The sequence below is a fragment of the Prionailurus viverrinus genome, chromosome B2 (genome assembly GCF_022837055.1).
Source record: "Prionailurus viverrinus isolate Anna chromosome B2, UM_Priviv_1.0, whole genome shotgun sequence".
NCBI lineage: Eukaryota > Metazoa > Chordata > Mammalia > Carnivora > Felidae > Prionailurus > Prionailurus viverrinus.
In genome coordinates, this window is record NC_062565.1 from 140,456,156 (window position 1) to 140,483,590 (window position 27,435).

General features: G+C 43.9%; 1 protein-coding gene and 1 non-coding gene across 2 annotated transcripts in view; one reads left to right on the forward strand and one right to left on the reverse strand.

Moving 5' to 3' along the window:
- Positions 1-27,435, reverse strand: part of NOX3 (NADPH oxidase 3) — a 61,208-nt gene that overhangs the window by 23,246 nt on the left and 10,527 nt on the right. The window contains exons 5-10 of the mRNA XM_047860202.1: positions 26,812-26,957; positions 23,343-23,524; positions 19,993-20,122; positions 14,615-14,707; positions 11,894-12,147; positions 4,400-4,559 (exon numbers count right to left, since the gene is read on the reverse strand). Of these exons, the coding sequence (XP_047716158.1) occupies positions 4,400-4,559; positions 11,894-12,147; positions 14,615-14,707; positions 19,993-20,122; positions 23,343-23,524; positions 26,812-26,957 (965 nt within the window). The remainder of the gene's footprint in view (positions 1-4,399; positions 4,560-11,893; positions 12,148-14,614; positions 14,708-19,992; positions 20,123-23,342; positions 23,525-26,811; positions 26,958-27,435) is intronic.
- TRNAQ-UUG (transfer RNA glutamine (anticodon UUG)) lies at positions 7,417-7,501 on the forward strand. Its single transcript has one exon. It is a non-coding gene; the product is annotated as a tRNA-Gln (tRNA).

A 27,435-nucleotide genomic window follows, 5' to 3' on the forward strand; every position in this document is an offset into this window, starting at 1 on the left:
CACATCTTACAGCCTTTCCCCATTTCCTTCCCTCCTGGCAAGCCATCATTCTAACTTGCTGTTACTTCGCCTTCTTGGGAAATTTCCTCCCAACCACTTCTCCCCCTCCTCCCCACCATCTTTAAAAATAAAAGATAGTTAGAAAGAAAATTTAAAACCCCGGCTTCAAATAGAAAACGCTACACACGATCCTAAAGAAGCAGCAGGCGTCCTATTGGCTATTCTCCTGCATTTAACTTAGAAGTGTTCTAGAATAACGTGGCAGAGGAGAAGGGTGAAGAGATAACAGTTCGCAATGGTTAACAACCAACAAAGCTTTAGGTTTTGTTAGTATTGTAGGCTTGCAACGTCAGGCTTGTATGTAAAAATGTATGCCTTTATGCCAACCGGTCTTTTATACAGGGAGGAGGAAATCGCATCTCATTGGAGTTAACCATCTAGGCTTAAAATTCCAGCTCAGAACCCCTAGGCTGCATTTTCCCCTTTCCTTACTACAGAAGAGAACAATCTGAAAACTCTAGTCCAGATCTATAATTGTGAGGACGCTTGTTAGATAAATATGTACTGCTGTGCTCCCCTGCACTTAAAAATTATATAGATGCTGACAGTTTCATGGAAAGGGTATTTATATTTCAAAAACATGTAGGCGGTCCTGACAAATATTAGTTACATAAGCCTAATGATAGTTGTACTCAAACAAGCACAGAGTGGCTTTAAAACAGAAAAACTTCTTTAAACTTCTTCTGCTACATGTAGACTCTAACAAGGTGAATCTTAAGCATAATTTGCAGCCTGAACTTTCAATAGCATGAAATCTCACCTCTTGCATAAAAGAGCCTTGATGTGGAAATTGGAAACACACGGTCCGACCCTGATTCAGCGGTTAACCAGCTGGGGGACTTCAGACAAATCATTTCCTCATTTCCCAGTCTAAGTACAGACTCTGACCTTTCATGGTCATATGCAAAGCTGGGAAGTTAAGACCTCTCAAGTTATTTTGTGATTCTATGCTTTTAGCTTTCTTCTGCCATATACCATTATTCTGACCTTTATTTTTGGTGGACTATTGCACCAATATTGCCCCCAGTTTCTGTAAGTTATAAAAACATCTTTTTTTATTTCCAATCTTTTGGCTTCTGTTTTTTTTTGTTTGTTTGTTTTGTTTTTTTTGGGGGGTTTTTTTTGGATGGAGATCAATGTCCCTGTTTTATAGCTTTGTGGTAACTGCTTAACCCTCCCGCTGAAACAGCCTTGAGAAACCCCAAACACAGAGCCCAGAAATAACAATGAAATAGTGAAGGAGGAGGTGGTGTCAGGATTTTGTGGGTTCTTATAAAAATTTTTCCTTTTGTAGTAAAATAATTGAAACATATTATTTGAATTATAACATTACTGAACAGGTAGCTTTTTTGGTTAAGTAACCATGACTTAATCTTCGTAAACTCGGATTTTATCAAAAATGGCATAGAAGCCATTTGTTCATTCGTTTTGGCATGGAGACATTTATTCACTAGGTGATTTATTAAAAAATTATAGCGTGTGTGTGTGTGTGTGTGTGTGTGTGTGTGTGTTTGTGTATCTCATCGTGCATATCCAAAGAAGCCGCACTCAAGGAGCTCAGAATCAGGGGGAATGAGATCTTTTGTGAACATGACATAAAAGCATAAGGCTAATGAATGCTGAGAGAAGGGTGGGGTGCTCTATGTCTGGTGTGAGGAAAGTGAGAGGCATGTCACGTCTGTATCCAAGGGCCTGGCACGTAGTAGGTGCTGAATAGTTATTCACTGAGCGAATCAGTCAACGAAAGTCAGGCCCACCATCACCATCTTCATGTGAAATATAACATGACCTTTAGTGTTGGGAAAACCATGAAGGAAGAAGCTGCCTGTAGGGGTGAGTTTTACTTGGGAGACAGCAAGAGGAAAGAGAAAGCTTAGGGGATTGAGAAATCCTCATAAACCATAACAAAGCATTGTTGTGAGGCCCAGATAAATAGAACAGTAGCTGTTTTACTGGTTTTGTACCATAGACTGACTGTCTGCGTCCCCCCCAAATTCATATTTTGAAATCTAATCCCCGAAAGCGATAATATTGGGAAGTTGGGTATTTTGGAGGTGATGTGTTTATCCAGGAGGAACCCTCAGCAGTGAGACCAGTGCCCTTATGAAAAAGACTCCAGACTTCTAGACTTCTGCGTCTATTTTTTTCCTGAGTCGAGAACTGCGGACAACAAATCGGACTCTCGCCGATGAAAAAGGAAGAAAGGACTACAAAAAGCTCCCTCACCCCCTTCTGTCAGGGAAGCTATAGGCTAGAAGACCGCCATCTGTAAGCCAGAAAGCAGGCTCTCATCAGACACCGCGGCAGCCAGTCCGTTGACCTTGAACTTCCCAGCAGCCGGAACGGTGAGAAATACGTTTCTGTTGGTATCGTGGGATAGGAGCCCCAACAGACTAAGACACTTTGTTGGAACTTACTGTGGCAGAGAGGAGAGGCGATGGGCTTTAGCAAAAGAAGAGTCTGGATTCGGACTCTCCTACTATTTCCCAGCTCTCCGTGCTTTGGGTTCCTCAGGACTAAACTGAGGATGTCACTTATCTGAAAGGGCAATGATGACAATTTGATAATACAAGCTATCGTTCCTATTAGCTTTGTGATCAGCTTCGATTTTTCTCATCTGTAAATGGGAATAAAAATGATAAGTTCCTTCAAAAGATGATGTGAGATAGTATGTGTAAAACGCCTAACTTCCCATCTGCCGGGTAGTCAAGGCTTGATGGGTCTAAGCTATTCGTAGTAGAAGTGGTAATTGAGCCACATCCTTGGCAGTGATAATGAACTTTTATATCATTCTGTACACATTTACGTCACATTATTCGCACATTACATTATTTCTTTGTCTTCTTTGGTATTAAAACTCCCCGTTGGATATGGGCCCTTATTTCTCCATTTCGCAGATCGGGAAACCCAGTCAGAGAGGTGACTTGAGTCACTCAAGGTGATGCATTTAGTGAGGGTGGAGTGAGGCTGGGGCGGATTCTCTGGCCAGGAGTCCCACAGTCTGCCTATATAACAATGGTGGCAGTCAAACACAATGGTGGCAGTCATATCTACCATATGTTGGTTATGTCATGGAAAGAGCCAGATGGATCTAATCTGAATCCTGATTCTGCCTTTTACTACCCATGTATTTTTAGGGAACACACTTTGGTTTCTCTAACCTTCAGCTTCCTTATCTGGAAAACAAGCTTGGTATTATCTACTTTATAAAGTTGTTGGGAAGGTTATAACCATCAAATGAGAAAGTGTATGTCAAGCACCTGTCATTGGAAACTCACGAAATGATAGCTAGTTTTATTCTTATTTCTTAGTTGGGAAAGCCCCAACTTTAGAGCTCTTCTAGTCTCATACTGCCCCAGTGCTTTGAAGAATGCTCTTGCTCAATAAATGTTAGGTGGAGAAGGTTTCCATGGCTAACTAAGCTTGACAAAAGTGGGTGAAACAAAACCGAATGAGGTTCTTTTCTATAGAACTTATTTAATAGGGCAAGAAATGATGTGAACCTCCTAGAATGAGATTTGTAGTACTTTAAGTTCTTATGACCACAGAGTTCTCTTTTGTGGGCCATATCATAAGACTAATGTTCATATCTAACTATGTTAGACAGACATGCTAATCGAATTAAGTGAGTTCCTTTGACAGGTGGGAAAGTGTAGCCAAAGTGTGAACCCGAGAAGTGACAGAATCAGGACCGGAACCGGGCTCGCCTAATATCCCGAGTCCTCCTGAATTGACACCCCTCGGCGTCAACATGGCTCCCTTTCTCCTGCTGTTCTGGTGTCTACGGCTGGGCCTCGGAGGGTTAAAGTATGGGCAGTCTCTGGGCAGGACAAAGGAAGGAAGGTAACCGTGGAGGTGTCTAGTCAGAGAACACATCAGACATGACAAAAGAGAAGTAAGCAGGCCAGTGAGTTCCAACCGTGGCATTCTTGTTAAGGCTACGAGTGCACGGAGGGAAGATGTTGAATTGCATCCTGCAACCGTAGTATCAGGCCAAAGAGACTAAGGGAAAGGCCTCCTGTTAATATCACTAACTGTCGCCCAGTCACAAAGCCATTTGCAGCCTGTCCATATTTTACTGACATGAGCAATTACGTGTCCTGTAATGGCAACGAAGCAATAAAATTTATGTCTTGTCATCTTTAACAAGATTAGACATAACCCTTCTCATAAATGTAATACCGAATGGAGATTTTTAAGAACGTAAGTATAGTTAAGGATCCTTGAATTTATCCCTCATAGTTAATTAAAATCCTCCCCAGGAATTGGCAGATGATAGATAGAAGGATGTGGAACCTCTTAATCCACGTTAAGTGTGAACTAATGATTTTTTCCATACCTTGCTCAGCTTCAGCTGGGTGTGCGACTCACATCTGTACCATATGGATTTCAGGAGAGAGGCGAAGGGAGTCACCCCTATTCCTGCAGCAACGCACACGCTCACTGGGTAGTGAAACACGTCCGTCAGCGCGGTTCCAAACGGCCCGTCCACCGCCAGCCTGCAATCACAGAATGTGGCCTTGGTGACGTTCAGACGCGACGCTCTCGAAAACAAAGCCACCCTCAAGCACGGCTCTTTGCAGGATGTCTGTAACTGGGTGCAGGGGGGTTGGCTCTGAGCTTGAGAATGCCCTGTCTGGAGAGCCTAGACTTAACATGAGGAACTGGGGGCCTGGACTCACGGGGGGACGACCAGACAGGCCGGCCCAGGTGCATTCATGGTAGGACAAAGCCTGACTTTTCTGGCTTGAGCTCACTCCTCTTCCACGTGGCCAGCTCTTCTTACAATTTCCAGAAGCTTGTTTTGGCCCTGGTAGAAGAGGCCGTCTCTTCTCCTCGCCTCGCCTCGCCTCTCCTCTCCCCTCCCCTTCCCGCCCCTTCCCTCCTCTCCTTTCTTCCACCATCAAAGGAATAAAGCGGAAGGTGGTTTAGAAGGCTTATGTGTCCTTTTGCTAACATGCTTCTTCTCTGTTTTTACGTATTCAGTCCCACATCTTAGTGCGTTCATATCATTTTCATCTAATAGAAGCCATTCATTTGGAGTAAGTATAATTTTGAGATCATTTGTCAGGTATGTGGAACTTCTAAAACTTGTTGTTTCAGATTACGTGAGCTCAAAATCTGTGATGATCAGGCCGGGAACGGCACTGATGTTTTGTCTTTGCTTAGCAAGTTCTTCTTGGTAAGGATGAAGCATATTTACTGAATAAATACGATTGTCTTTAACATGGTCCGGAAGAGACTGGCCCCGGATTCGACTCCATTTCTCAACACCAGTTCTCCACACTGGCTTTTCTTTCCTTCCCCAAAATACACAGTACCCCCCTTCTGCCACAGGGCCTTTGCCTGTGATGATCCAAGTAATCACTAGGAATCCTCGGTCCCGATTCCTCCCCTCTCCCTGTCTTGGTTCATAGTTACCCTTTCATTAGGTCTTCTGTCAATCATCATATCCCTGGGGGAGCTTCGTGGATCCTTTGCACTAAGGCTAAATCCCCTTTTATGTACTTTATAGCCCCATGCACCCCTCCTCTGTAGTCCGCATCACTGTTGTACTTTTACAGTTTTGGGGGTGTGTGCGCGTGATTTGATTTGTGTCTCTCTTGATCACGAGGCAACAAGTTCTCCAGAGGGAGGGGCCGGGTCTGTCCTTGCTCACCACTGCGTCCCAACGCCTGGCATGCTCTGTGGCATGGAGCTGTTCGGTAACAATTTGTTGAATACATTGTAAAGGGAACGTTTAAAATATTTCAGTCAGCAGAATGTATTAAATAACCTCAACTATTCCAAAAGCACACATTTACATATGAACAGAGATATGCTAATTAAAAGGCTTCTAAGTTATTCATAACCATTCCCTAAGGGGTGTCTGCAGAAGGCACCCGAGGTTGGCCCATTTGGGCTTACTTTGTGTTCATGAAAGTTCAATTGGGTTTTATTTTTAAATATTCCATATGCCAGATCTCCTAATAATTCAAATTAACTCTCTCCAAGTTAATCTTAATTAATAAGGCTTTATTACATATTGATTTATGGAAATGGAAGAATAAAAATAAAAGGTCATTAACCAGAAAGGGTTAGTATCTCAGCCCACTGTAGATTATTTTATAAATAATTAGATAAGGGGAATTGAGGGAGAAAAAATGAAACTGTCCAAGGATTAAAATGTCTTACCGTTAATTGTTTTTATAATTAGTTGTATTTGGGACTTCTCTGACACTGATTTGAAAAGATAACAATTAAACGCAAAGAAGAATTGTGTCACACAATCCACAGAAACACACAATAGCTAAATTTCCTCATAATCACAATTGTGCACCTAAGCTGGGAGAGGCAGGAGAAAATATTTAGTCCAACTGCCCTGATAATATAGATAATATAGTCATCCTTCCTTCCACCACCCCGACAGCTGATCGCATTCTGCTGTTAACTTGCCGGGGGCGGAGGGGGGCAGTTCAAAGCAATAGACAGTTTTTCGCACGTCTCACCGACCTCTGTCTTCTGACCACACTCCCGAGAAACGCGCACCAGCTCTCTTCCCTTTCTTGTCTCAGGTCTTTCAATGGTTGATGGTAGCTATCGTGACGCCCTGATTGTTCTTTTCTGGACCCAAACGTCTCCATTTCCGGAGACCTCTCGCAATCCTGAATCGACTCTCTTTGCCCAAATTCTTGTTCATCGAGTTCACCCAGCTACTTCCTCTTCGATCTGGATCCAGAGTTTAAGGATGCCGCTTGGAAAACGATGAGCCTTTCTGGCATCCACACCGTGCGGTGCCTTGTTGCTCTGGTCCGCGGCACACCCACCTGCCTCATCGACCTCCACCCTCGACTCTCTGAACCCATGGCCTTTGCTCATAGACACGTTCTCCCTGTGGTCATTGCTGTCACGGACATATCTGCGGTCGGTGACCTTTCATGGTTTGCTAATAATAATAGCCAGCCTTTTTTTTTTTTTTTAACTATGCGTCATGTTAAGGGCTTTTAAAGGACTGTCACCTTTAAACCTAAGCAAACTCTTAGGCACTACGGTTATCATCTTTATTTTACAGATGGGGAAACTGAGGCATACAGTGACATGTACTCTCTAAGAGCACATGCAAAACTGGGCTTTGAACCCAGGCTGTCAGAACTGAAATCCTTGGCTCTAGGAAGCAGGTTAGTCACTGAAATCTCTAGCATCAACTCTGAGAAATTCCTCCGTTTTACCTCAGAAGGCAAAGTGCTTTAAAATAGCTCCCATTCTCTTCCCTTTTCCTGGGCACAGAATAAAGAAGTTTCCCAGCTCTCTGTCTAGGTTTGCTTCTTGCCTGGGCCTCACAGATTCCTCGGGCTGGTTTAAATCCTTTCTGGGGATGCCTGGGTGGCTCAGTCGGTTAAGCGTCTGACTTTGGCTCAGGTCATGATCTCACGGTTTGTGGGTTCGAGCCCCACGTCGGGCTCTGTGCTGACAGCTCGGAGCCTGGAGCCTGCTTCGGATTCTGTGTCTCCCTCTCCCTCTCTCTGCCCGTCCCCCACTCTGCTCTGTCTCTCTCTGTCTCAAGAATGAATGAACATTAAAAAAAAATTTAAAAATGTAATGATCAGGTCATGATCTCACAGTTCATGGGTTCCAGCCCCAAGTGGGGCTCCACGCTGACAGTACAGAGCCTGCTTGGGATCCTCTCTCTTTACCTCTCTCTCTCTATCAGTTCCCCACTTTCATTCTCAGTCTCTCTCTCTCTCTCTCTCTCTCTCTCTCCCTCTCTCTCAAAATAAATACATAAACAAACTTAAAAAAATCCTTTCTGGGTCCAAAGCAGTGAAAAATTATACTTCTCCCTCCCATGTGTTTGATTCAATTCAAAGACAAAATAACGTTAATAGATAAAATCGAACAAGGAAATCCAGTAAAATTCTGATTCTTCATATATTGAAGAGTTAGACAATTATGCCTACACGTGTATAGAGGCAGAGATCAGTGAGTTTAACAAATGAAGGGAAACTGCACTGTTTCCAACAACTCGTTTTCAGTCCTTCAATAAATATTCACTGAGTACCAACTAAGAGTTAGGGCCTATTCTAGGCACTGAACGCAACAAAGTGAGCCAAATGGATAATGTCCCTTTTCTTATGGAACTTCCATTCTAGCGTGGGAAGATACCTGGTAAACAGATAAACGAGCAGATATTTCGTGTGTCAGGTGGTTGATAAGTACCATGTGGAAGAATGAAGCAGGGCACGGGACAAAGTGGTTGTTGAGCTTCAGTTGGGGGTCATCGTCTCAGACGGGGCAGGAAGGAAACACCTCACTAGGAGACATTTGAACAAATGCCTGGGGGAAGTAAGGGAGCAACCAAACAGAGATCTGGGGAAGAGTGCTCCAGATGGAGGGGATAGAAGTGGTAAAGGTGATTAGAAGAGAAAAAACAAGAAGGAAGCCTGGAAGAACGGCTGAGTGCAAGGTGGTGGTGGGGGGGGGGGTGGGCGGGGAGGCAGGAGGTGGGGCAGAGAAGCCCAGGGAGACCTGGGGGGGGGCAGGGGAGAGGACATATCATGTTGGGCCTTGAGCTGATGATGCACTCCACAGATAGAAGGTATATTGACTACCGAGAAACATGACTGAGTTCTTGTTGGGGTATTGGCTGAAATGCCAGCTGGTGGGCAAAAGGGAAGGTTGGTTGATAGACCAGGCAACTGTATACACTGACAGCAGAGACCAGGCTAGAGACAGGATGAAAGCACTGATCTGGGCAATGCCAAAAGGAGGGCAGGGATGTTCCGTGTGTCCAGTTTTACTCCCGATTTTAGGCCTTTGCACTGCATTCTGAATCTTAGAATTCTGCTACATTGCTTCCTTTCCATGATTAAAAAAGAGAAGGTCTTAAATGGAGTAGTAGTTAGGTATTGTCAGCTGATTTGTCTCCAGAGATGATGCTTATACAGTCAAACCTTGGATGGCGAGTAACTCGTTGGGGGAGTGTTCCACAAGACACGCAAACATTTCTGGTTTGATAAACTAGTGATGTCTTGCAGTATGAGCAGTATGTGACGCTGCAGGTCACATGATCACAACTGAGCTATTAGGTCTTGTGTGTGTCTCTCTTTCTCTTCACAACGATTTTGGGTGATCGTCTCCCATGCTCGGGTGCTCGGTCTCAGGCTGTGGTGTTTGGCAGAGATCCTTGATGTTTCAGAACATTGGACAGTGCCCATAACCAGCACTAGGGTATTTTTTGTCACTTCAGAGTCCCTATGGACAGTCCTTTGCTTTTCCATGCCTGAGTAAGCTTAGGAATGCTTTGCTTCATTGTAGGTCATTGGATAGGTTCTTTGTTAAAGTTGCGTGAAAAGAAAAAGATCCCACTGAGCCAACAGATAGCAGTGATTCTGTTGGTGATAGTGAAAGTCGTCCTACACAACCGCCCTCCTCTCTCTTGTCTCCCTCACACCAGCCACGGAGGTTTTCAAAGGTACGTACAGGTTAATCTGTTTATTATTTTTTTTAATATTGTGTATTTTCTTTGTTATTTCGTATTATATTACAGTATCGGAATCATTTTTACATGAATATTTTTGGGTTGTGGAACCCAAATAATTGGGTTGGGTTTCCATCATTTCTTATGGGGAAATTCGCTTTGATATACCCGTGCTTTGGATTGTAAGCATGTCTCGGAACGAATTGTGCTCGCAGACCGAGGTTTTACCGTACTTGGTTTGTTATCACACCATTCTTCAGTTCCAGGCTTTGAAATGAAGGCATGTGACTCTTCCTACCTAGTGAACGTGACCAAGCCCAGTGCTACACGGTTACAGTTCAGTGTCTCATGGGGAGGGGGGAAGAGGGACGATTGGCTAAATAGGTCCTGAGCCTTGCGTTTATTCGAGTGCCTAGTTTGCCACCTGTAAATATTTGTTAAAATAAATGAGCTGAAGCATCCCTATTGGGTCTGGGTATTCGTTAATCTCTTCATTACATATTTACTATGTACCCAATACATATCAGACACTGTGCCAGGCACCGGACATATAGGCAGGGACAGACAATGCCCTGCCCTCCGAAAGTCCAATCCTAAGTGCGTCCTGACAGCATTCGCCACCTAGTTTCTTACGTCGGTGGCTACTGCTTGGTAGTTCCTGACACCATTCAAGGATGGCAGAGGCAGGAATCTCTTTCTCTTTTTTTTTCTTTTTTTTAATTTTAAAAATTTCTTTAATGTTTATTTACTTTTGAGACAGAGAGAGAGAGAGCAGGGGAGGGGCAGAGAGAGGGGGAGACACAGAATCTGAAGCGCGCTCCAGGCTCCGAGCTGTCGGCACAGAGCCCGACGCCGGGCTCGAACTCACAAGCCATGAGATGATGGCCCGAGCTGAAGTCAGACACTTGACCTACTGAACTACCCAGGCGCCCTGAGAAGAGGGAAACTTTTGATGCGTCTTTTGAAATGTCAAATTCTTCCAACCGTTTTTCTCCACATTTTTTGTGTGTGTCCGTGTTTTTCGGGGGCCTTGAACGTGGGTTTTGCCTGCTTATTGGGTAATCCAGCTGTAAGAGTGGGAATCGACTTTAAGCCATTGTTTGCTAACGGAGGCCAAGGCCTGGTAATTTACGGTGGGACTTCGGTCTGGTGCCCAGGCCTGTCTGAATAGGCTGTCATTGTGGGTTGAATTGTGTCTCCCAGCTGATATGTTGAAGTTCTAACCTCGGTGCCTTAGAACGTGACCTTATTTGGAAACAGGGTTGTTGCAGATGTAATTAATCAAGTTAAGATGAGGTCATACAGGAGGAGGGTGGGCCCTTCATCCGATATGACCAGGATTTATAAGAAGAGGCCACGGAGACACAGTCACGGAGGGAAGAACACCGTGTGACGACAAAGGCAGAGGCTGAACTGCCGGAGGCTGCGAGCCAAGGAATACCGCGCATTGCTGGCAAACCCCCAGAGGCCGGGAGGAGGCAAGGGAAGATTCTTCCCGAAGGGTTTCAGACGGAGCTTGGCCCTGCTGTCACTTAGATTCAGCCCCGGAGCCCCGAGAACTGGGAGAGAATACGTTTCTGTTGTTTTAGGCCACCCGGTTTGTGTTCCTTTGTTAGCACAACCCTAGGAAATGAGTCCACGTGCTACTGGTGTTCTTTACCCTTCTCAGACCCCGCCCCCCGTGCATCTCCCTTGCAGCACAACCAACTCCTCTGCGTGCAGATTGATATTGATTCCATCGGCCCCCCCGGGGTCCTAGAAAATGGAGGCAGCGCCTTGGCATCTCCGTATTTCTGACACACGGTGGAGGTTAATTGACACTTGTTGTATACACACACGCAGGACTGACTGAATGAAGGGGCACAACTACCTTTCTTGACTCTCAGATCACTTTGTCCTTCTGTGAACTTCCATCTGTAATTGTTTAGCACCTTCTCCAGTGGATGGGGCCCACCGGATTCATTCTGACCGTGAAGTGTCCTCCTTATGAAGACCAAAATGGCAAATATAATTTAAAGACCTCCGACTGTAAGAGCAGAAAAGTTCACAGGGCTTTCTTACTCATCACAGGCTGCATATAATTAGCCAAGGGTGGTTTTGGAGCTGAGGAAGCAAAATGCTCCTTCTTCCTGGATCGCTGCCTGCCTTTGTTGAACGTTTTTTTTTTTTTTTTTTTTTTTTAAAGACATGTACTTGCCTCTACTGGAAATCTACTAAATTATACTTTTTATATAGGTTCCCAAAGTTAAAAAATGGGTTCAAACTTGCCCTTCTAGAATAAAGATATTGCTGGGTTTGGTAAGCACGTCGATGCACTAAAATGCCTTATTTGGTCTACAATTCTAACTTGTGTGTAAAAAAGAAACGGGCTCTGACCTTGGCAAGCTCCAGGACTCCTTCCGGGCCTGTCCTCCTGCCCCAAAGGCCTTACACAGAGCTTCCGTCCAGTCTCCTGCTACCCGGATGTGCACACTGAAGAAGTTCTCCTGAGGGGCCGACGTGAGGGTGAAGGGGTGCCATTCCAGCCACGATATGGACGGGCACTGTATCAAGACGTATTGCCCCGGTGCCATTTTAAAGTTTCGCTTTTTCATGTGAAGTTCTAGAACTCCAGATGGGTGGCTCACTACCTAAATCAGAGCAAGAGAATCATTTGTTTTTTCTTACCCCCTCAGGTTAAAGAAGAAGAGACTGGCTTTTGCTCCATCAGGCGTTTTTAAATTTTGAAATCAGCTCTTTTGAGGTATAATGTACATATACCATTTGCCGTCAACTTCCAAGGATCTTGGCCATCCCTTTCATATCTGGCTGCGCAACTCTAACAAGCGTTGACGATCGTCTCCTTCCGGGTACTGTGGGAGATGTGGGTAGCTGTACCCCGGTGCCATGTGGTGTCTGGCCTGTGACTTTAGGTTTCAAATGGCCAAACTCTGGGTAGCACAGCTGAGCCGGACCAAGAGAGTAGAAGCTAGCCTATCAGCCATTGCACTTAATTATGCATTCTTAAAATACTTACAGAATTCTTAAAATACAGAATTATCTCCATGTTTTTAAAATGTAGGTCTGAGTTTGTTACTGTTTTCAACAATTTGTACATTTTCTCAATCTCTGGTTGATTAACCCTGTGATTTTTTTTCTTTCTTTTCAAATAAATGTTTTTGATGTTTATTTTTGAGATGTAGGGAGACAGGGCATGATTGGGGGGGTGGGCAGAGAGAGCGGGAGACGCAGAATCCGAAGCAGGCTCCAGGCTCCGAGCTGTCCGCATAGAACCTGACACAGGGCTCAAACTGGTCAACCACGAGATCATGAGCTGAGCCGAAGTCGGACTCTTAATTGACTGAGCCACCCAGGCGCCCCAACCCTGTGAGTTTTTTCATTCTAGGTGGAAACCAATCTTCAAATTCACTGTGAAATGTTTTGTTTTGTTTTAGTTGGGTCTTTTCCAATGTCCTGCTTAGGCTCTGAGTTTTAGGTGGACTCCTCTTACTGCTTTTTTTTTTTTAAGTTTATTTATTTATTCTGTGAGACAGAGGCAGAGAGAGAATCCCAAGCAGGCTCCTTACTGTCAGTGATAATTCCGACGTGGGGCTTGAACTCACAAACCATGAAATCATGACCCCATCCAAAACCAAGAGTCCAATGCTTAACCTACTGAGCCACCCAGGCGCCCCTCTTAATCACTTTTTTAAGAGCCTTGCAGGGCACCTGGGTGGCTCAGTTGGTGAAGCGTCTGACTCTTGGTTTTGGCTCAGGTCATGATCTCATGGTTTGTGAGATTGAGCCCCACATTGGGTTCTGTGCTGACAGATTGGAGCCTGTTTGCGATTCTCTCTCTCTCTACCTCTCTCTCTCTTTCTCTCCTAGAATAAATACATAAACTTAAACAACAACAAAAAAAGAGCTTTGCAACTTGGTGCTTACCGGAAGGAAAGAACTAATTTCCCTTCCTCGATTTCCATCGTTTTCTGAAAAACAAAAAACAAAAAACAAAAAACAAAAACAAAAACAAAAAACAATCTCTCTAGGCCCCCATGGCCTCTTTTGTGGCAGGAGGTGGTGGGAACAAAATCAAACGTCTAGATCCTGTGACAGTATTTTTCCATTTGGAAGAGAATCTCACAGCATTTTAACCATTAGTTCTGTTTCCCATCTCCCTACTGATATTTGTTCTGATTCTGCTGTTAAATTGTCTCCCTAGTAACGGCTCTAGTGGATTTCCAGAAGTTTTACTGTCTGGCTTTTGACGTAGCCTGATATCCTTTGGTGCTTAACTTAAAAGCAACAACATGGAAAGAGCTTAAAACAGAAATATGAAGCAATTTCTATGCATCTGTTTTCATGAAGACAGTTAAGGAGATAGAGTACTCTGTTAATATTGTATTAGCAATATAGGTTTGGTGAGCACAGCATTTCTTCTTGGAGGTTTAAAACACCGGGGGCAGGGTACCTGGTACTTTTCAGTCTCCTAGACAGGTACCTAGTCTAGGTACTCACATCTTCCTCCAGCACATGGTAAAACTTGGAGAGCTGTGCGGAGGGGTGCAAATTTGCAAAAAATCCCAGAGCCCTCACTCACTAGGTGGGGCTCCGTGTTATACTTCCACTCTGAACCTGAGGGTGATTGTTCCCCGATCTTCCGCCAGTAGCCCCAAGTGGGAGTGTGTGCCCTTGAAAATGTAGGTCTATTATTTGTGTGCCTGCAAAATCCCCGACTTCGTGTGCTGAAGGAAGCCATTGTACTGGAAGTTACCATGACCAACGTAAAGCTTAGTCCTCCTGCCCGTCCCCACCCCCCCACCCCCCGAAACAAGTCCCCTAGTGAGAAACGGAAAGAAAGAGAAAAAGAGATGATTTCTATGCTGCACCGTAAACTTTTATCAGAATTCTGTGTACCAGTCTGGAGCCCTGATCCCTGTCCTCAGTAAAATTAGTCACACTAAAAGATGCGCAGGATGCAAGCAATTATTAGAACAGAAGATGGGCCTCTAAATTACAGACAGTTCTGCAATAAAAATGGCAAATTAAAAACTTGGGCTAATAAAAAATTTCCATCTACACTCAGGCTTTTATTCAGACATAAAGCTACATGCATACCTTGGTAATGACAACTTCTTGTCGAAACCGCCAGAACCTAATTATTCTTTCACATGTATATAAGACCACAGGGCCTAACACCCATTTCCAAGCCTGCAGAGAGTAGCAGAGAGAGAGAGAGAGAGAAGAAAAGGAAATGAAAATAGAATCCAGATATTTTCAATTTGAACGAAATCAATACATAACATGATGGGATTCAGACATTTTCCTTTAACTTTGGGCCAGTTATCAACAATAAAGATATCTCCTTGTATTAAATACTATAACATTCAATTATTCCTTGAAGTGTACAAGCTTATTTAAGAGATTAAACTCTTCTGTATTGGTTTTTATGCTTACTTGATCAATGATGCCTTTATGTAATTAGAAATAATTGAATTTGCAAAGAAATAGGAAAGCAGATTGATGTTTACGTTACATATGATAGGGTCATAAATGCTCCCAACTCAGCCAAAGTCAAAGGCTTACAAAACGATATTCGTGAGCCAACAAAGGACATGGGAAATTAAATAAAAGCATTTTGAACAGTCATTTTTGGGGGCCAGCAGTGCGTCACAACGTGGGGGTCTGCCTCAAGGAGCCCCCAAATCCACAAGCGTATCCACACACACCCACACAGGCATGCATATCCAGTGTTATCAGGAATAAAACTTAAAAGGAGTGTCTCAGAACTTTAAATCGAGATTTACAGAATCAGAACACAATCCACCACCATCTTCTTGGCAGTTGAGACAGTGAACATTTTAATTCTTAATAAATCCCATCCTATGTCAACCTCTTATGAGAATCACGTGCATTATTAACGATCGGTTTGCCAGCAGGCTAGTCTTGTACCAGTGGGTGTGGCGTCCTCCTCCCTTGGAAGGGACGTAACTTAAAATGGCGGAAGACTTATACTAGGTCGGGGACCAAACCACCCCACGAGGCAAATGGTTATTCTCTGTGTTTGACACAAGAGCAAACTGAGGTCCGGCAAGATCAAACAGATTTTCCGGGGTCGCAAAGGCAGTTAGGTGCACCAGAAAAACCTGACCCCAGAGGGCTCTGACCGCCTGGCCTGTGTACTTGCCGTGTAATCATGCTTCTTTCTGTCTACTGCCGGCCTTGGTACTGACCCTTGTTTTACCAAACGCTAGAGGCTCAGTCTTCATTGAATTTGAGGGTGTCAAGAGTTCTTTGAAGTCCAGTCCAATTCTTCATCTAAAGAAGAAAAAACCCCGAGGTTGTGGGAATGGGTAGAACTGAGGAGATAGAACTGGATCCTGGGGAGCCAGGACTGGAACTCAAGTCTTTCCTAATTCCCCTAAGTTCCCTGCTTGGGATTCTAAATGCACCGCCACCTTCCTCCTAGCACACGGCCTTGGGAGTGGGAAGGAGGTCTCACTCTTTTGAACTCAGGTTCGCTAGACCCTCTCTGGCTGACTCGCCGTCTTTGTTGATCATTACTCTCTTACCCGTTATCCTGCTCTGTTGATCATTACTCTCTTACCCGTTATCCTGCTCTGTTGCGTTGACAGGTCACAAGCCCTTCAGTGTTATTTTTGCTTCCGTTATCTTTCTTGTGTTTCTATTTCTCTTTTGTTTACTGCTGGGTCTGTTTGCATGGCAGCTCTTCTCACCTACATCAACCCTCCTTGCTTTTTCCCCGGGAGCCTCTTGTTTGCCTGATAAAGGCTCAATTTATGCAGGCCACACAAAGCAATTTGACCCACTTATCCTTTTCTGCCTCAGTGGGGTTCAGCAACGTGTTCAGAATAGCAGAGGGAACAAAACCTTTTGTCCACCTATGCTGTGGGTGAGGCAATATGATGCACAGAGTAAGGGAGAAGATAGCAAGGGGGTAGACAAGAAGGATGGGGTTGGACCAAAGGAGTCCTTAGGTCTCTCCTGCTTGAAAGAACCAGAAAGCGTTTTGAGAATTGGTGTGGATGCTTACAGAAATAATAGCAAGAATGCAATTCTTTCTGTGTAAGCTTAGAGAGAGATTTGCAAAACCACTCACATAGTCTCTATGTATTTTCACAAATAATCTTGCATGCCCACTTTGGGACGTTTTAAGCATCACACACTTCGTTTTGGTGCTGTCACATCAGTCTCGGGCTCTGATTTTTCCATGTTGATAAAACGGAGTGGATTGTTCTTCCTCGTACAGTTAGTCAGGAAGGAGAATGTAAGCTATTAATCCTTGGCTCTATCTCTACTCTAGTATATAAAATGCTCCGGGAGGAAAAAGCCCAGTTTGGTTACACGGTGATGGTGCTCCTGGAGCCCCTAGAAGTTAAGGAGTGAGGGATGGGGGTGGCCAGAGGTGAACAGTAGGTTACCTACAGCAGTAACCTGGATAGACAAGAATTAGTAAAGACAGAAGGAGGCCATGCCCCAGAGCAGGAGGGGCACGTGTGAGGTAGAACTTGGACTAAGTCATAGAAGCCTTGGCTTTGGGTCTTGGGTGACCGTTCTTCCCCTATGCCTTGCGGCAAATCCTGGGCCTTTTACAAAAATGTTGATTTATTTTTTGAGAGAGAGAGAGACAGAGCGTGAGCAGGGAAGGGGCAGAGAGAGAGGGAGACGCAGAATCTGAGGCAGACTCCAGGCTCTGAGCTGTCAGTGCAGAGACTGACGTGGGGCTCGAACTCACGAACTGTGAGATCGTGACCTGAGCCAAAGATGGACGCTTAACCGACTGAGCCACCCAGGCGCCCCGAGCCTTGGGCCTTTTGTGTTCAAATCTTTTGTTTTGTAAAATGAGACAGGTGGAGAAAATTACTGGCTGGGTTTCCTCTAGGCTCTTAAATGTTTTAGCTTTATTCACAGAGATAAATACAGCGTCAGGGGTATGTGCACATAGATAGCAGCAGACAGCAGACAAAATGAGGGGTGGGAGAAGGCTGGAGTTTCAGAATGAATGTTGAAGTGTGTAGGGATGCAAGTTCACGGCCACAGAGTTGAAGCTCTGGCTTCTTGATGTGGCTTTCCTGGGGATGGCCTTTGTGACCATAGGTCAGAAGCTAAATCTTGGGCCGCTAGCCCTCCGTCTGCTAAATTAAGGGGCGGGCTATTAGGTATCTAAGTTTCTTTAATGCTAACATACTCCGTGGCTTCTTTGCTTTACTTTTTCTTTTCCAAAAATACTCTGAAAGTCATGCTACAGTGAATATTTTATGATAGAAATAAAGCTACATTGATTTAAAAGCTGCAGTAATGAAACTTGTTTCTTCCACTTTCCCTCCTGGTTTTTCATTCCTCCAAGAAAATAAGAACATGCTGGCTCTGATTTTATTTTATGTGTGTGTTTAAAAATGGCCTCTTTGTCTAGACAATAAGATTTCCAGGGGCAGGAACCACGTCTCGGAAGCTTCCATACCGTGCAGCGGCACGAATGTAACAGCCTTTTAGAAAACGTTTTGCTGAATTGACTCTACCTCAGGTAAAGCTTCCTCCTGTACGGTTGACATCATTCCCTAATAATTTAAACCAGCGTTAGCCTTATTATTATTGCTGTTGTTGCTGTCACTTGTCGATGTCGTAGGTAAATAAAATAAGGTGCTTCTCCGACTGAGAACGACCAGGCTTCTTTGGAGAATAGATTGCACGAGCAGTTCTAGAGTCTGGAGCCTTGGATGCGTCTGTGAGTCCGAGACAGAAGGGGACCACAGGGGTAATTGGTTCCCTTGATCAGTTTGGTGCCCACGGGGCGCTGTGCAAAGCATTCTGCGTCCTAACCCGGACAGCGGTGCCCCGTCAAAGGTGAATTGATAAATGTTCCATTGATAAAAGTACCGTGAAAATGCAGTTAGGAGGGGCCAAGAGGAAGCCATGGGTAGATGCGGTGCAGTGAAACACCGGAACCCTTCCTCGTCCTTGGGATGCCTCCCGGACTCAGTGTCTATGAGACATCAGAGAGAATACTGCACCTTCAGCCAAGCAGTAATTGCACAGCCCACACATGCTTTGAACCAGGATCCATTAAAAATAATGAGAAAGAGTGACAACATGAGTTTGGGTGTGCAAGGCGGTGTAGCAGGGGAGAGTTAACAGACAGATGGGTAAGATTCCCCCCTTTTAATAGTAATTAATGTCAGTGCACACTGCTGGAGCAGGCTCTGGTCTGTATTCATGAGGTGTGGGAGAGTATTGATTTTTTTTTTTTTTTTTTTTTTTTTATGGAGACGTTGTAGCTGGAAGATTTTAGAGAGGCATTCCTGTTCCTCATTACTATGCAGGCTGGGTAGTGGCTACTGATAGTTGAGTTTAAGACAGAGACAATCTATACTGACCATTAAAAGAACCACAGTCTAACGGGCACATCTATGTCGTTTCTCTCGGTTTTAAACATTCCTCCCAGCAGTTTTCACTTTTAAAACCCAGGGCTTCATTTAATGTATTTGAAGAGTTTAGAAAAAGTCAATCATTAGAGTCGTCATAAGCTGATGACTTAATTTCCTGAATCTCCACCATTTATATACTATTATCCCTATTTGGGGACCCTGTTCCCTTCTTGTTTTAATCTGCTGGCCTCATTTATTTGCTCTCATGCATCACCCAGGTGCCCCAAGGTTTGCATTGTTCTAAGAAACCCGAGGAGACCAAATAGAATCATTATTTCTACGTACCTATGCCACAAAGGCATTGCAGCATGCCTAGGAAATCTTCCTTTTGAGATCTTGGGGACATGATGATCGACTCTAATGAATTAGGTCTCTTTTTGCCTAACATCATTATTTCAGTTATATAGCTTAATTAGAATAGGTAGTCAGTGCATTTAGTACCCCAAGTTTTTTTGATCCCCAAAGCTGTAGGAAACAAGAAGGTTAGCTTAATAAAGAGGGCATCCTTCTCTTTTTTGCCTAACATCATTATTTCAGTTATGGGAGCTTAATTAGAATAGGAAGTAAATGCATTTAGTACCCCAATTTTTTTTTGGTCCCCAAAGCTGCAGGAAGCAAGAAGGTAAGCTTTAATAAGGAGGGCATCCTTCTCACGTGGTTGTTGCTTGATGTTCATTGGAGGATTGCGGCTAGTAATTCCCAGAATGGAGAGGGCAGTTCCGCAGGGGGGCAGGGGGCTGAGTTTGCGGAGCAGAGAGGATGGCAAGCCGGAGACAGGGTCGTTCATATCCGCGGTGCTGCTCATTCTGCCATATCAGACACCCCCGTGGACGTGGGAGCACAAGAGCACATTTCGAAACAGACAGAACCCTTTTGGCAGTAAACCTCTTTTTAAAATGATCCATAACTAGATTTCTCCATTAGCACACTTAATAAAGAGCTGGCTTTGTCTAGTGGTGACATGGGCTGTTCTTTTCTCAAGCACACAAAGCTCTAGTTATTTTAACTGTGGCGACAGCTATTTTTAAAAGCTCTTGGGTTCATTCTTACCGAAGGCTCCTTGCCAGAAAATTGAGGCGTGGGGCACTGGGCAGCGGTCTGCCACTGAGCGTAGTGGTCTTTGCAGAAGGTGACATTGTGGAGCAGTTGACTCTCGGGAGTTTGGCCTCGAACAATCCGACTTGCCATTAAAACAAAACAAAACAAAACAAAACAAAACCTGAATATTTCAAATTGATTTTGTGCAGTCTTGTGATACCACAGATATATGCTCTGCAGCGGGCTCTGAAATAACACTTCAACTGTCTTGAAACTTGGGCTGTCATTCATTTCTCTCAGCATCTTTAAAAATAGGAATTTAAGAAGCTTCAAGTAACTTTGAAGATCCCAGAAAAGAAGTGCCCCTCTGCGGTATCCTGTGTTAAATTGAAAGTGTCTATATTAGAGAATTCATAATGAAGGGAAATTGTTTGAACACACCCTTTTGTAGACTGTTGAATTTAATTAGGTTACATCGCGTCCTGATTGCTGATTCGGCCTAATTGGCTAACTTTGTACTATTTGGGTCTTTTGCAGATTTATCTAACTTCTACCCTTTTTGGTTTGTGTCTGCGCACCTAGAAGTTTTCAAGTGAAGTCGCAGGAAGTGTCCTGAATGATGATGTCTTTTCCCCAGTGACCACGAGCAGGCGCAGTGTGTGACAGGGTCAAAATAGGTCAGTGTGAAGTATGTCTTCAGAACTACCTTGATGAATTTGAGAGAGAAAAGGAAGCCTGCCTTCGTGAATGGAGCACTGGATCAAGAGTCCTGTAATCCTACTATGCTACGTTCGCCCCAAACGTAGTACTGACTGACCTTTGACAAGCCGCTTCGGTACCCCCGTTGGTGCACCGGGCCGCAAAGTCTAAGAATTGAGGCTATGTAATCTGGAGGTTGTTCAATTCCTAGGTGTTTATGAAGAAAATACATTGACTTATTTTTGAGGAACAGGGTGCTGAGAAACTCTAGCATCATACAGGCTCACGTCATGGGCAGTAACATGTGAAGTTACATGTCCCCTTTTGCACCGTTGGGTACAGGAGGAGAGAGAGGCAATGGCCTTAGGGACCTTACACGTCAGCCTAGGGAAGTGCTGTTTTGGCCTTTGGCCCGGTCTGTTTCATGAAAGTCATCCAAACTTGATAACCTCCCTTTGAGCTAGGAGACCACAACATCTGTGAATCTCCCGTGATCACATGACGCCCAGACACAGGAAGGGTGAATAATAAATGGGACCCGAGGAAAAGATTCTGTAAATTTTAACACCATCATTCTCAAGCTCTAGGTAACATTGCCTAGATTACCTAAAGAAACCTCAGAACATTTCACAGATGCAGTATCTTTTTAAAAATTAAAAATTTTTTTATGTCTTCATCTACGCTATCCCATAATAGAAAGATTAGTGGGCTTTAACACATTCCAATAATCCTCCTTTACTTGGCATTTTGTATAGAATTTGCAAATTACTTTTCGCTGTAAACAGTAGCTGTAGAATACTTCAAGCTGAGAGGATTAAATGAGACCCTTATCCCAAAATAAGCCTTTCAACTAAGTTAAAATGACTAAAATATTTCATCTTATGAAATGTTATTTGGATATTAAAAAATATCTCCAACGCAACACCACCCATTGAAATCCTCTTGCGTGAAGGCAGGGAGGCAGGATCAGGGGGCTGTGTGTGTAATTTGGGGGACGAGGAATTCTAGACACATGTGGATTATGAAGAGCCTCTCAAATGTGCTTCGGGGTAACTGCCCCAGCCTCAGGAGGAGAATCCATAGAGAAAGAGAGGGACGCACGGTCGTTGAGGGGGGAGCCCTTTGGGACCATCCATCCTGCTCCCCAAAACACAGAAAGTCAGGGTGAGGGATCATATATGCAGAAGAGGCAACTGCTGAAATTTTAAAGACTAGAAAGCCATTAGCCAGACAGCACGTAAATGTGAACATTGACGACTAGGATTCCAAGGATGAGCAGAGAGATGGACGGGTTTTCCAGGTAAAAGACATCCCTGGGGGGCGTGCTTCAGCAGCTGCAGTGACAGGAGGAAAAGTTGTATAGGGGAGGGTGTCTGCTGGTGTGGGAAGCAGAGGAAGAGCTCATGGAAAGCCACGCAGGGCGTTTGCGACCTCTTCGGCCACCTTCCTGCAGGTGTGGAGGGCTGTTTAACGTGAGGAAGTGAAGGGCTCTTCTGCGGGGCTTGTGACCAGAAAAGGTTTGGTTGTCTGAAACCTGGTGCCCTACGTCTGACCCTGGCATTTGTTTGTCCTGGGACCTTGAGGGAATCACTTAACCTTCTGAACCTGCTTCGTCCTTATGAAGTGGGGGGTAACATCACCGTCTTTATTGGATAGGACTGTTGTTGGGGTCAAATGGATCGTGCCCACGGATGTGTTTTGAAAATTGTGAAATGGAAAAAAAAAAGGCCTCAGTGTATGGAATAATCAATGTTGGAAGAAGCTAGCTAATAGACATTCATTGGTGGGTTTGTCCAGAGCCATTTTAAGACTATTCAAGGAACTGAAAACATTGTATTTGAGGGTGTCGTGCTTCACGGTCTGCTCTAGCTTCCTGAGGAGGAGAGTAATAGTTTCAGACAGGTGTTGAATCCCATTGTATGGGATGTTTGGGCGAGAAGGAATCCTAGAAGTCAGATGGCAAAACTGAGGTCCAATGAAGTTTTAAAAAACGTTTATTTACTTTTGAGAGAGAGAAAGAGAGAGAACTAGCGGGGAAGGGGCAGAAAGAGAGGGGAACAGAGAGTCCCAAGCAGGCTCTGTACTGACAGTGGACAGCCTGATGAGGGGCTCCATCCCACGAACCATGAGATCATGACTTGAGTGGAGATCAAGAGTTGGACACTTAACCGACTGAGCCACTCAGGTCCCCTGCGGTCCAGAGAATACAAGGGACTTGCACGTGGCCACCCTGATGACTAGGGGCAGAGCCTGGGTCTGACCGTCATCTCACACACCATTCCCTCCCCAACACAGGGCTTCCTAGTGGGTGGTTCTGGTTAAGCAGAAGTGGAATCTGGGTGTCCAAAATAGATATCTTGACTAATCGCATGCAATTTGGATCACAGAAATTTGTTCTGAGCGAAACAGGTCTACTGTTTTCCAGCATTCATTAAAATTTCTGCATCTTATAAACATGTCAAGTCTCCGCAGCAGAGTTAGCAAGAAAAATAAACATCCTTCACCATCTATGTTGCTTCTTTCCAGTTACCATCTGGAATGTTCCTTGGTGAATGTTCCTTTAGTCGGTGCCATTTATGATTCCCTATCCAAAGGGATTTCTAAGATGGTTTTTGAGGTTCACAGAGATAAAATCTTACACTCTGAGCACAGTATGGACTTACCCTGCCCCATGGATAGCCAGACTGATAAAGAAGATGATGAACACATGGTGTGTGTACCAGAACAACTCATAGGAGACCTGTCTGATGAACTCGGTGGAAGAGGTCATGATCAAGATGAAAGCCAGAGAGATGATCAGGCCAGTGACACCAGCAATTGTCGTCAGCAACACGGTGATGGTGTTCTAAGAGAGACAAGCACTGGGACATTGATATCTTGGTTCTATTTTCCATGTTAGGGTCAATACTCGAGAGTCTAAGCAGGGAGTAAATCAAAACATTCGAATCAGGGGCATATTAGCCTCAAAAAGGGTCCCCCTATGACTCAAGAAGGGAGCTTCCCCGTTCTTTTCTTTTGTTCCATTTGATGGCACACATTTGCTTTGCTCAAATTTCATCAAATGCCATTTAATCATTTACATTTTTTCCATCTGTATAAATCAACTTTCAGGTCAAAGTTATTATGGTGAATTGAAATGAAGACAATATGTAACACTGCATTTTAAGATAAAATATTGGCAAATAAATCCAAGTGTCAAGTTTTTGATTTTTAAAATAAAAGTGTGGATTGCCATGCTTAATTGCATGTTAACATTAATAAACACTTTTTTTTTTTGAGAGATCCCTCAGGGGCGCTCCTAATAAAGCAGCTGCACATTCTGTTCCCCTGGTAGTTATTCCTTGCTCTTGCTTTTTAATTGGAAGGGCCATGACTTGCATTTCTTTCATGCCACCTCAGGGAGGCTTGGAATAAGGCTTTGTAAATCCTAGGTGATCAATAAATATACAGCTATTCTACTCTGGGAGACACGGTCAAAAGGCCAGAGTTCTGACCTGTGAGTGCAGAGGATGGTTACCTAGCCTTTTAGAATATGAATCACAGAGCACTTCGTATTTGCTGTGACTTTTCCATATTCTTGCCAAGTCATTGGGATTCAGATGTTGTGTTACCATCGTTGAGCCGACCATGAGCTCAATAAACTCACACTGTATCTTTTGTCAGTAAAATCTCATTAATTTGGGCTGCTGTGAGATCTCAAGGTAATTTGGATAGGGACTTCTCCTTGTTTCTTTTTACTTCATGGAGCAACTAGTTGAAATAAAATTGAAAGGGTATGTCTAAAACATTGAAAAGATATGTTATTATTTCAAGTGTACTCAGGCATTTAATTTTTAAAAAATTTTTAATGTTTATTTATATATTTATGTATTTATTATTTATATATTTATATATATAATTATTTATATATAAAAATAATGTTTATTATTTTTGAAGGAGAGATAGACAGCGTGTGAGTGGGGGAGGGGGCAGACACACACACACACACACACACACACACACACACACAGAATCCGAAGCAGGCTCCAGGCTCAGAGCTGTCAGCACAGAGCCTGACACGGGGCTCGAACCCACAAACCGTGAGATCCTGACCTGAGCCGAAGTCAGACGCCTAACCAACTGAGCCACCCAGTACTCAGGCATTTTAGAAATCCATTTATATCATAGGATGTGCTAATTTCAAATCACTCTTCTTTGCTTTTTAAAGCAAATCCCCACTTCCCTTTTTCTTGCAACATATTTTTATAGACTGGTTTGGTTTGCCGTGTATCTCTTCAAATAGCCCCGTTGCATCTGTTTAGAAATACTCTATAACGTACACTTTGTGTCATTGATACTTTCTCCAAACGTACCAATTTGTATTATTGATCTTTCTCCAAAGGTAGGAGATCTTTTTCCCAAGGTAGGTATTATTCACCTTAAGGTATTACTTGAACTTAAGGAGCACTTACACAGTATACTGCTTCTAAAATTTTGAGATGACTGTATTGGAGTAACTTGATTATCTTGTTAAATTGCTTTAAAAGCATTCATAATAAGTACTATTCACTGTATAGGCTTTTCAAAATATTAAGGCTTATTCTTGGTTGTCTGTAACAATGAGCTTTTCAGAGCCTTGGTGGGGGAAAATAGTTAACCCCAGTAAGTGCTAAGATAAATAGTGGGGCTCCAATGAGTGACCCCGAAAGCCTTCCCACGGGCTTATGGCCATCGTTGGTTTTAACTCATAACTTTGAAGCTTGTGCTTCTAATTGTCAGCCAGGAAAATGTAGCTCTACTTAATCAATGGCCTGATATTGGAAATCATCTCAGGATAATTAGGGACGTGCCATGGAAGAATTCCCCCCAAAATTTGAATTTCGCTTCTTCAAATAAGGCTGCCTGGGCAAAATGGTCATGAAAGAGATGGCTCAGATGGCAACAGAGGGTTTTCCGTTGCGGGAGTACATTGTATTAGGGGTCTTCTTGGGCAATACTGATTCGTTAGCCTGGTCACCACGTTGGATACATATTCCAACAGGGCAGTATGTGCTCAAGTATTTTGGTCAACCGGGAAGAAAGGGGTAGGTGGCGGATAGAAGGGAGAGGATTGTCTTAATCTCGATAGGCGGGTCTCTGCAGTTACGTTTTTCATTTTTCTTTTTGTTTCTCACATGTGCTGCCACTCTGGGCACACAGGTAATTAGCATTAATGATGTTACTAGCCGTGCAGGTCTGATTATGAAATTAGCTGCTTTGCCCAGTATCTGATTTGGCAGACCAGCCAGGCACATGTGTGCCAAAATATGACACAGGAGAAGAGATCCAAAAGCAATTTGCAAGTCGAAAATGAAGACATCCAATTTATAATCCCTGGATTTAGATGGCACTTCACATTCTTTATGATGCTACCGTCAACAACAGCAAAATACCTAATCGTGAGCTGCTTTAAAATGTAAAATATCAGGGTTCTAATAAGTTGCTGCATTTCCTAGTTGGGTTTATTTATTATGTTTTGATATACATTAATTAAGGGGCATCAGTTTTTCTTCCTGCTTATAAACTCTTAGCAACATTTACGAAAAAAATACCTTTAAAAATTATTTATTTTCAAGAGACAGAGACGGAGCGTGAGCAGGGGAGGTGCAGAGAGAGAGGGAGACACAGAATCCCAAGCAGACTCCAGGCTCTGAGCTGTCAGCACAGAGCCTGACGTGGGGCTGGAACTCATGAACTGGGAGATTATGACCTGAGCTGCAGTCGGACGCTCAACCGACTGAGCCACCCCGGCGTCTCAAGAATATCTTTTTTTTTTTTTTTTTTTTTTTTAATTTGAGAGAGAGAGAGAGAGAAAGCACATGCAAGTGGGGGAAGGGGCAGAGGGACAGAGAGAGACAATCTTAAGCAGGCTCCACGTTCAGCATGGAGCCCCATGCAGGGCTCCATCCCACCGCCTTGGGATCATGACCTGAACTGAAATCAAGAGTCAGTCGCTCAAACAACTGAGCCACCGACGTGCCCCTCAAAATAGCTTTGGCAGAAACCTCTCTCCAGCTCTTTGATTAAAGCTTTTGAAACACAGTGCTTCCGATCAAGGGATCGGGAAAGGAAGGGTGTTTCAGATGAGAAACCCGGGAGCCTGCAAGGACTCACTGTGTGGAAGGTCCGGATGGGGTTGAGGTAGCTCTCATTTGGGGTTTTGCCAAGCTTGGCAAGTGCGGCCAGAAGTCCCTCCGCTTCCGTGGACTGGCTCCAGCGATAGTGCTCCAGGTTGCACAAATGTGCCACGATGTGGATGGCTACGGTTGAGGAGAGGACGTCAGACATGCGCCATCTGGATTTCTTCCTTTGTGGTTACTCAACGACGCAATGTCTCTACGGTCAAGTTTCTCTGTTCTGGTGTTTGTAATCTCCAAAGAGTGACTTATTTGTGCATCTTTCACCGTGTCTTGAATGGAGTGGATTGGCTACTTCTAAAGATATGGTACGATTCACCACATCCATTTTAATGATAGGAAGAAATGAAGTCAATCTTAAGTCACCATAATTTAATTATAAACATGTGCTCATTCTGCAAGTGGAATAGGTGTTAGGATATCACAACATAATTACCTATATGTTCCATTGTATATATAATTCCGTATTTTGTATAGAACATATCCTGTGAGAGATATATATATACACACATATGTATTCCATATTTTATATCTTATGTAATATAGTTTCCAAGAAATCACAGAGCATTATCCTAGAATACTGTATATCATATACATGGAC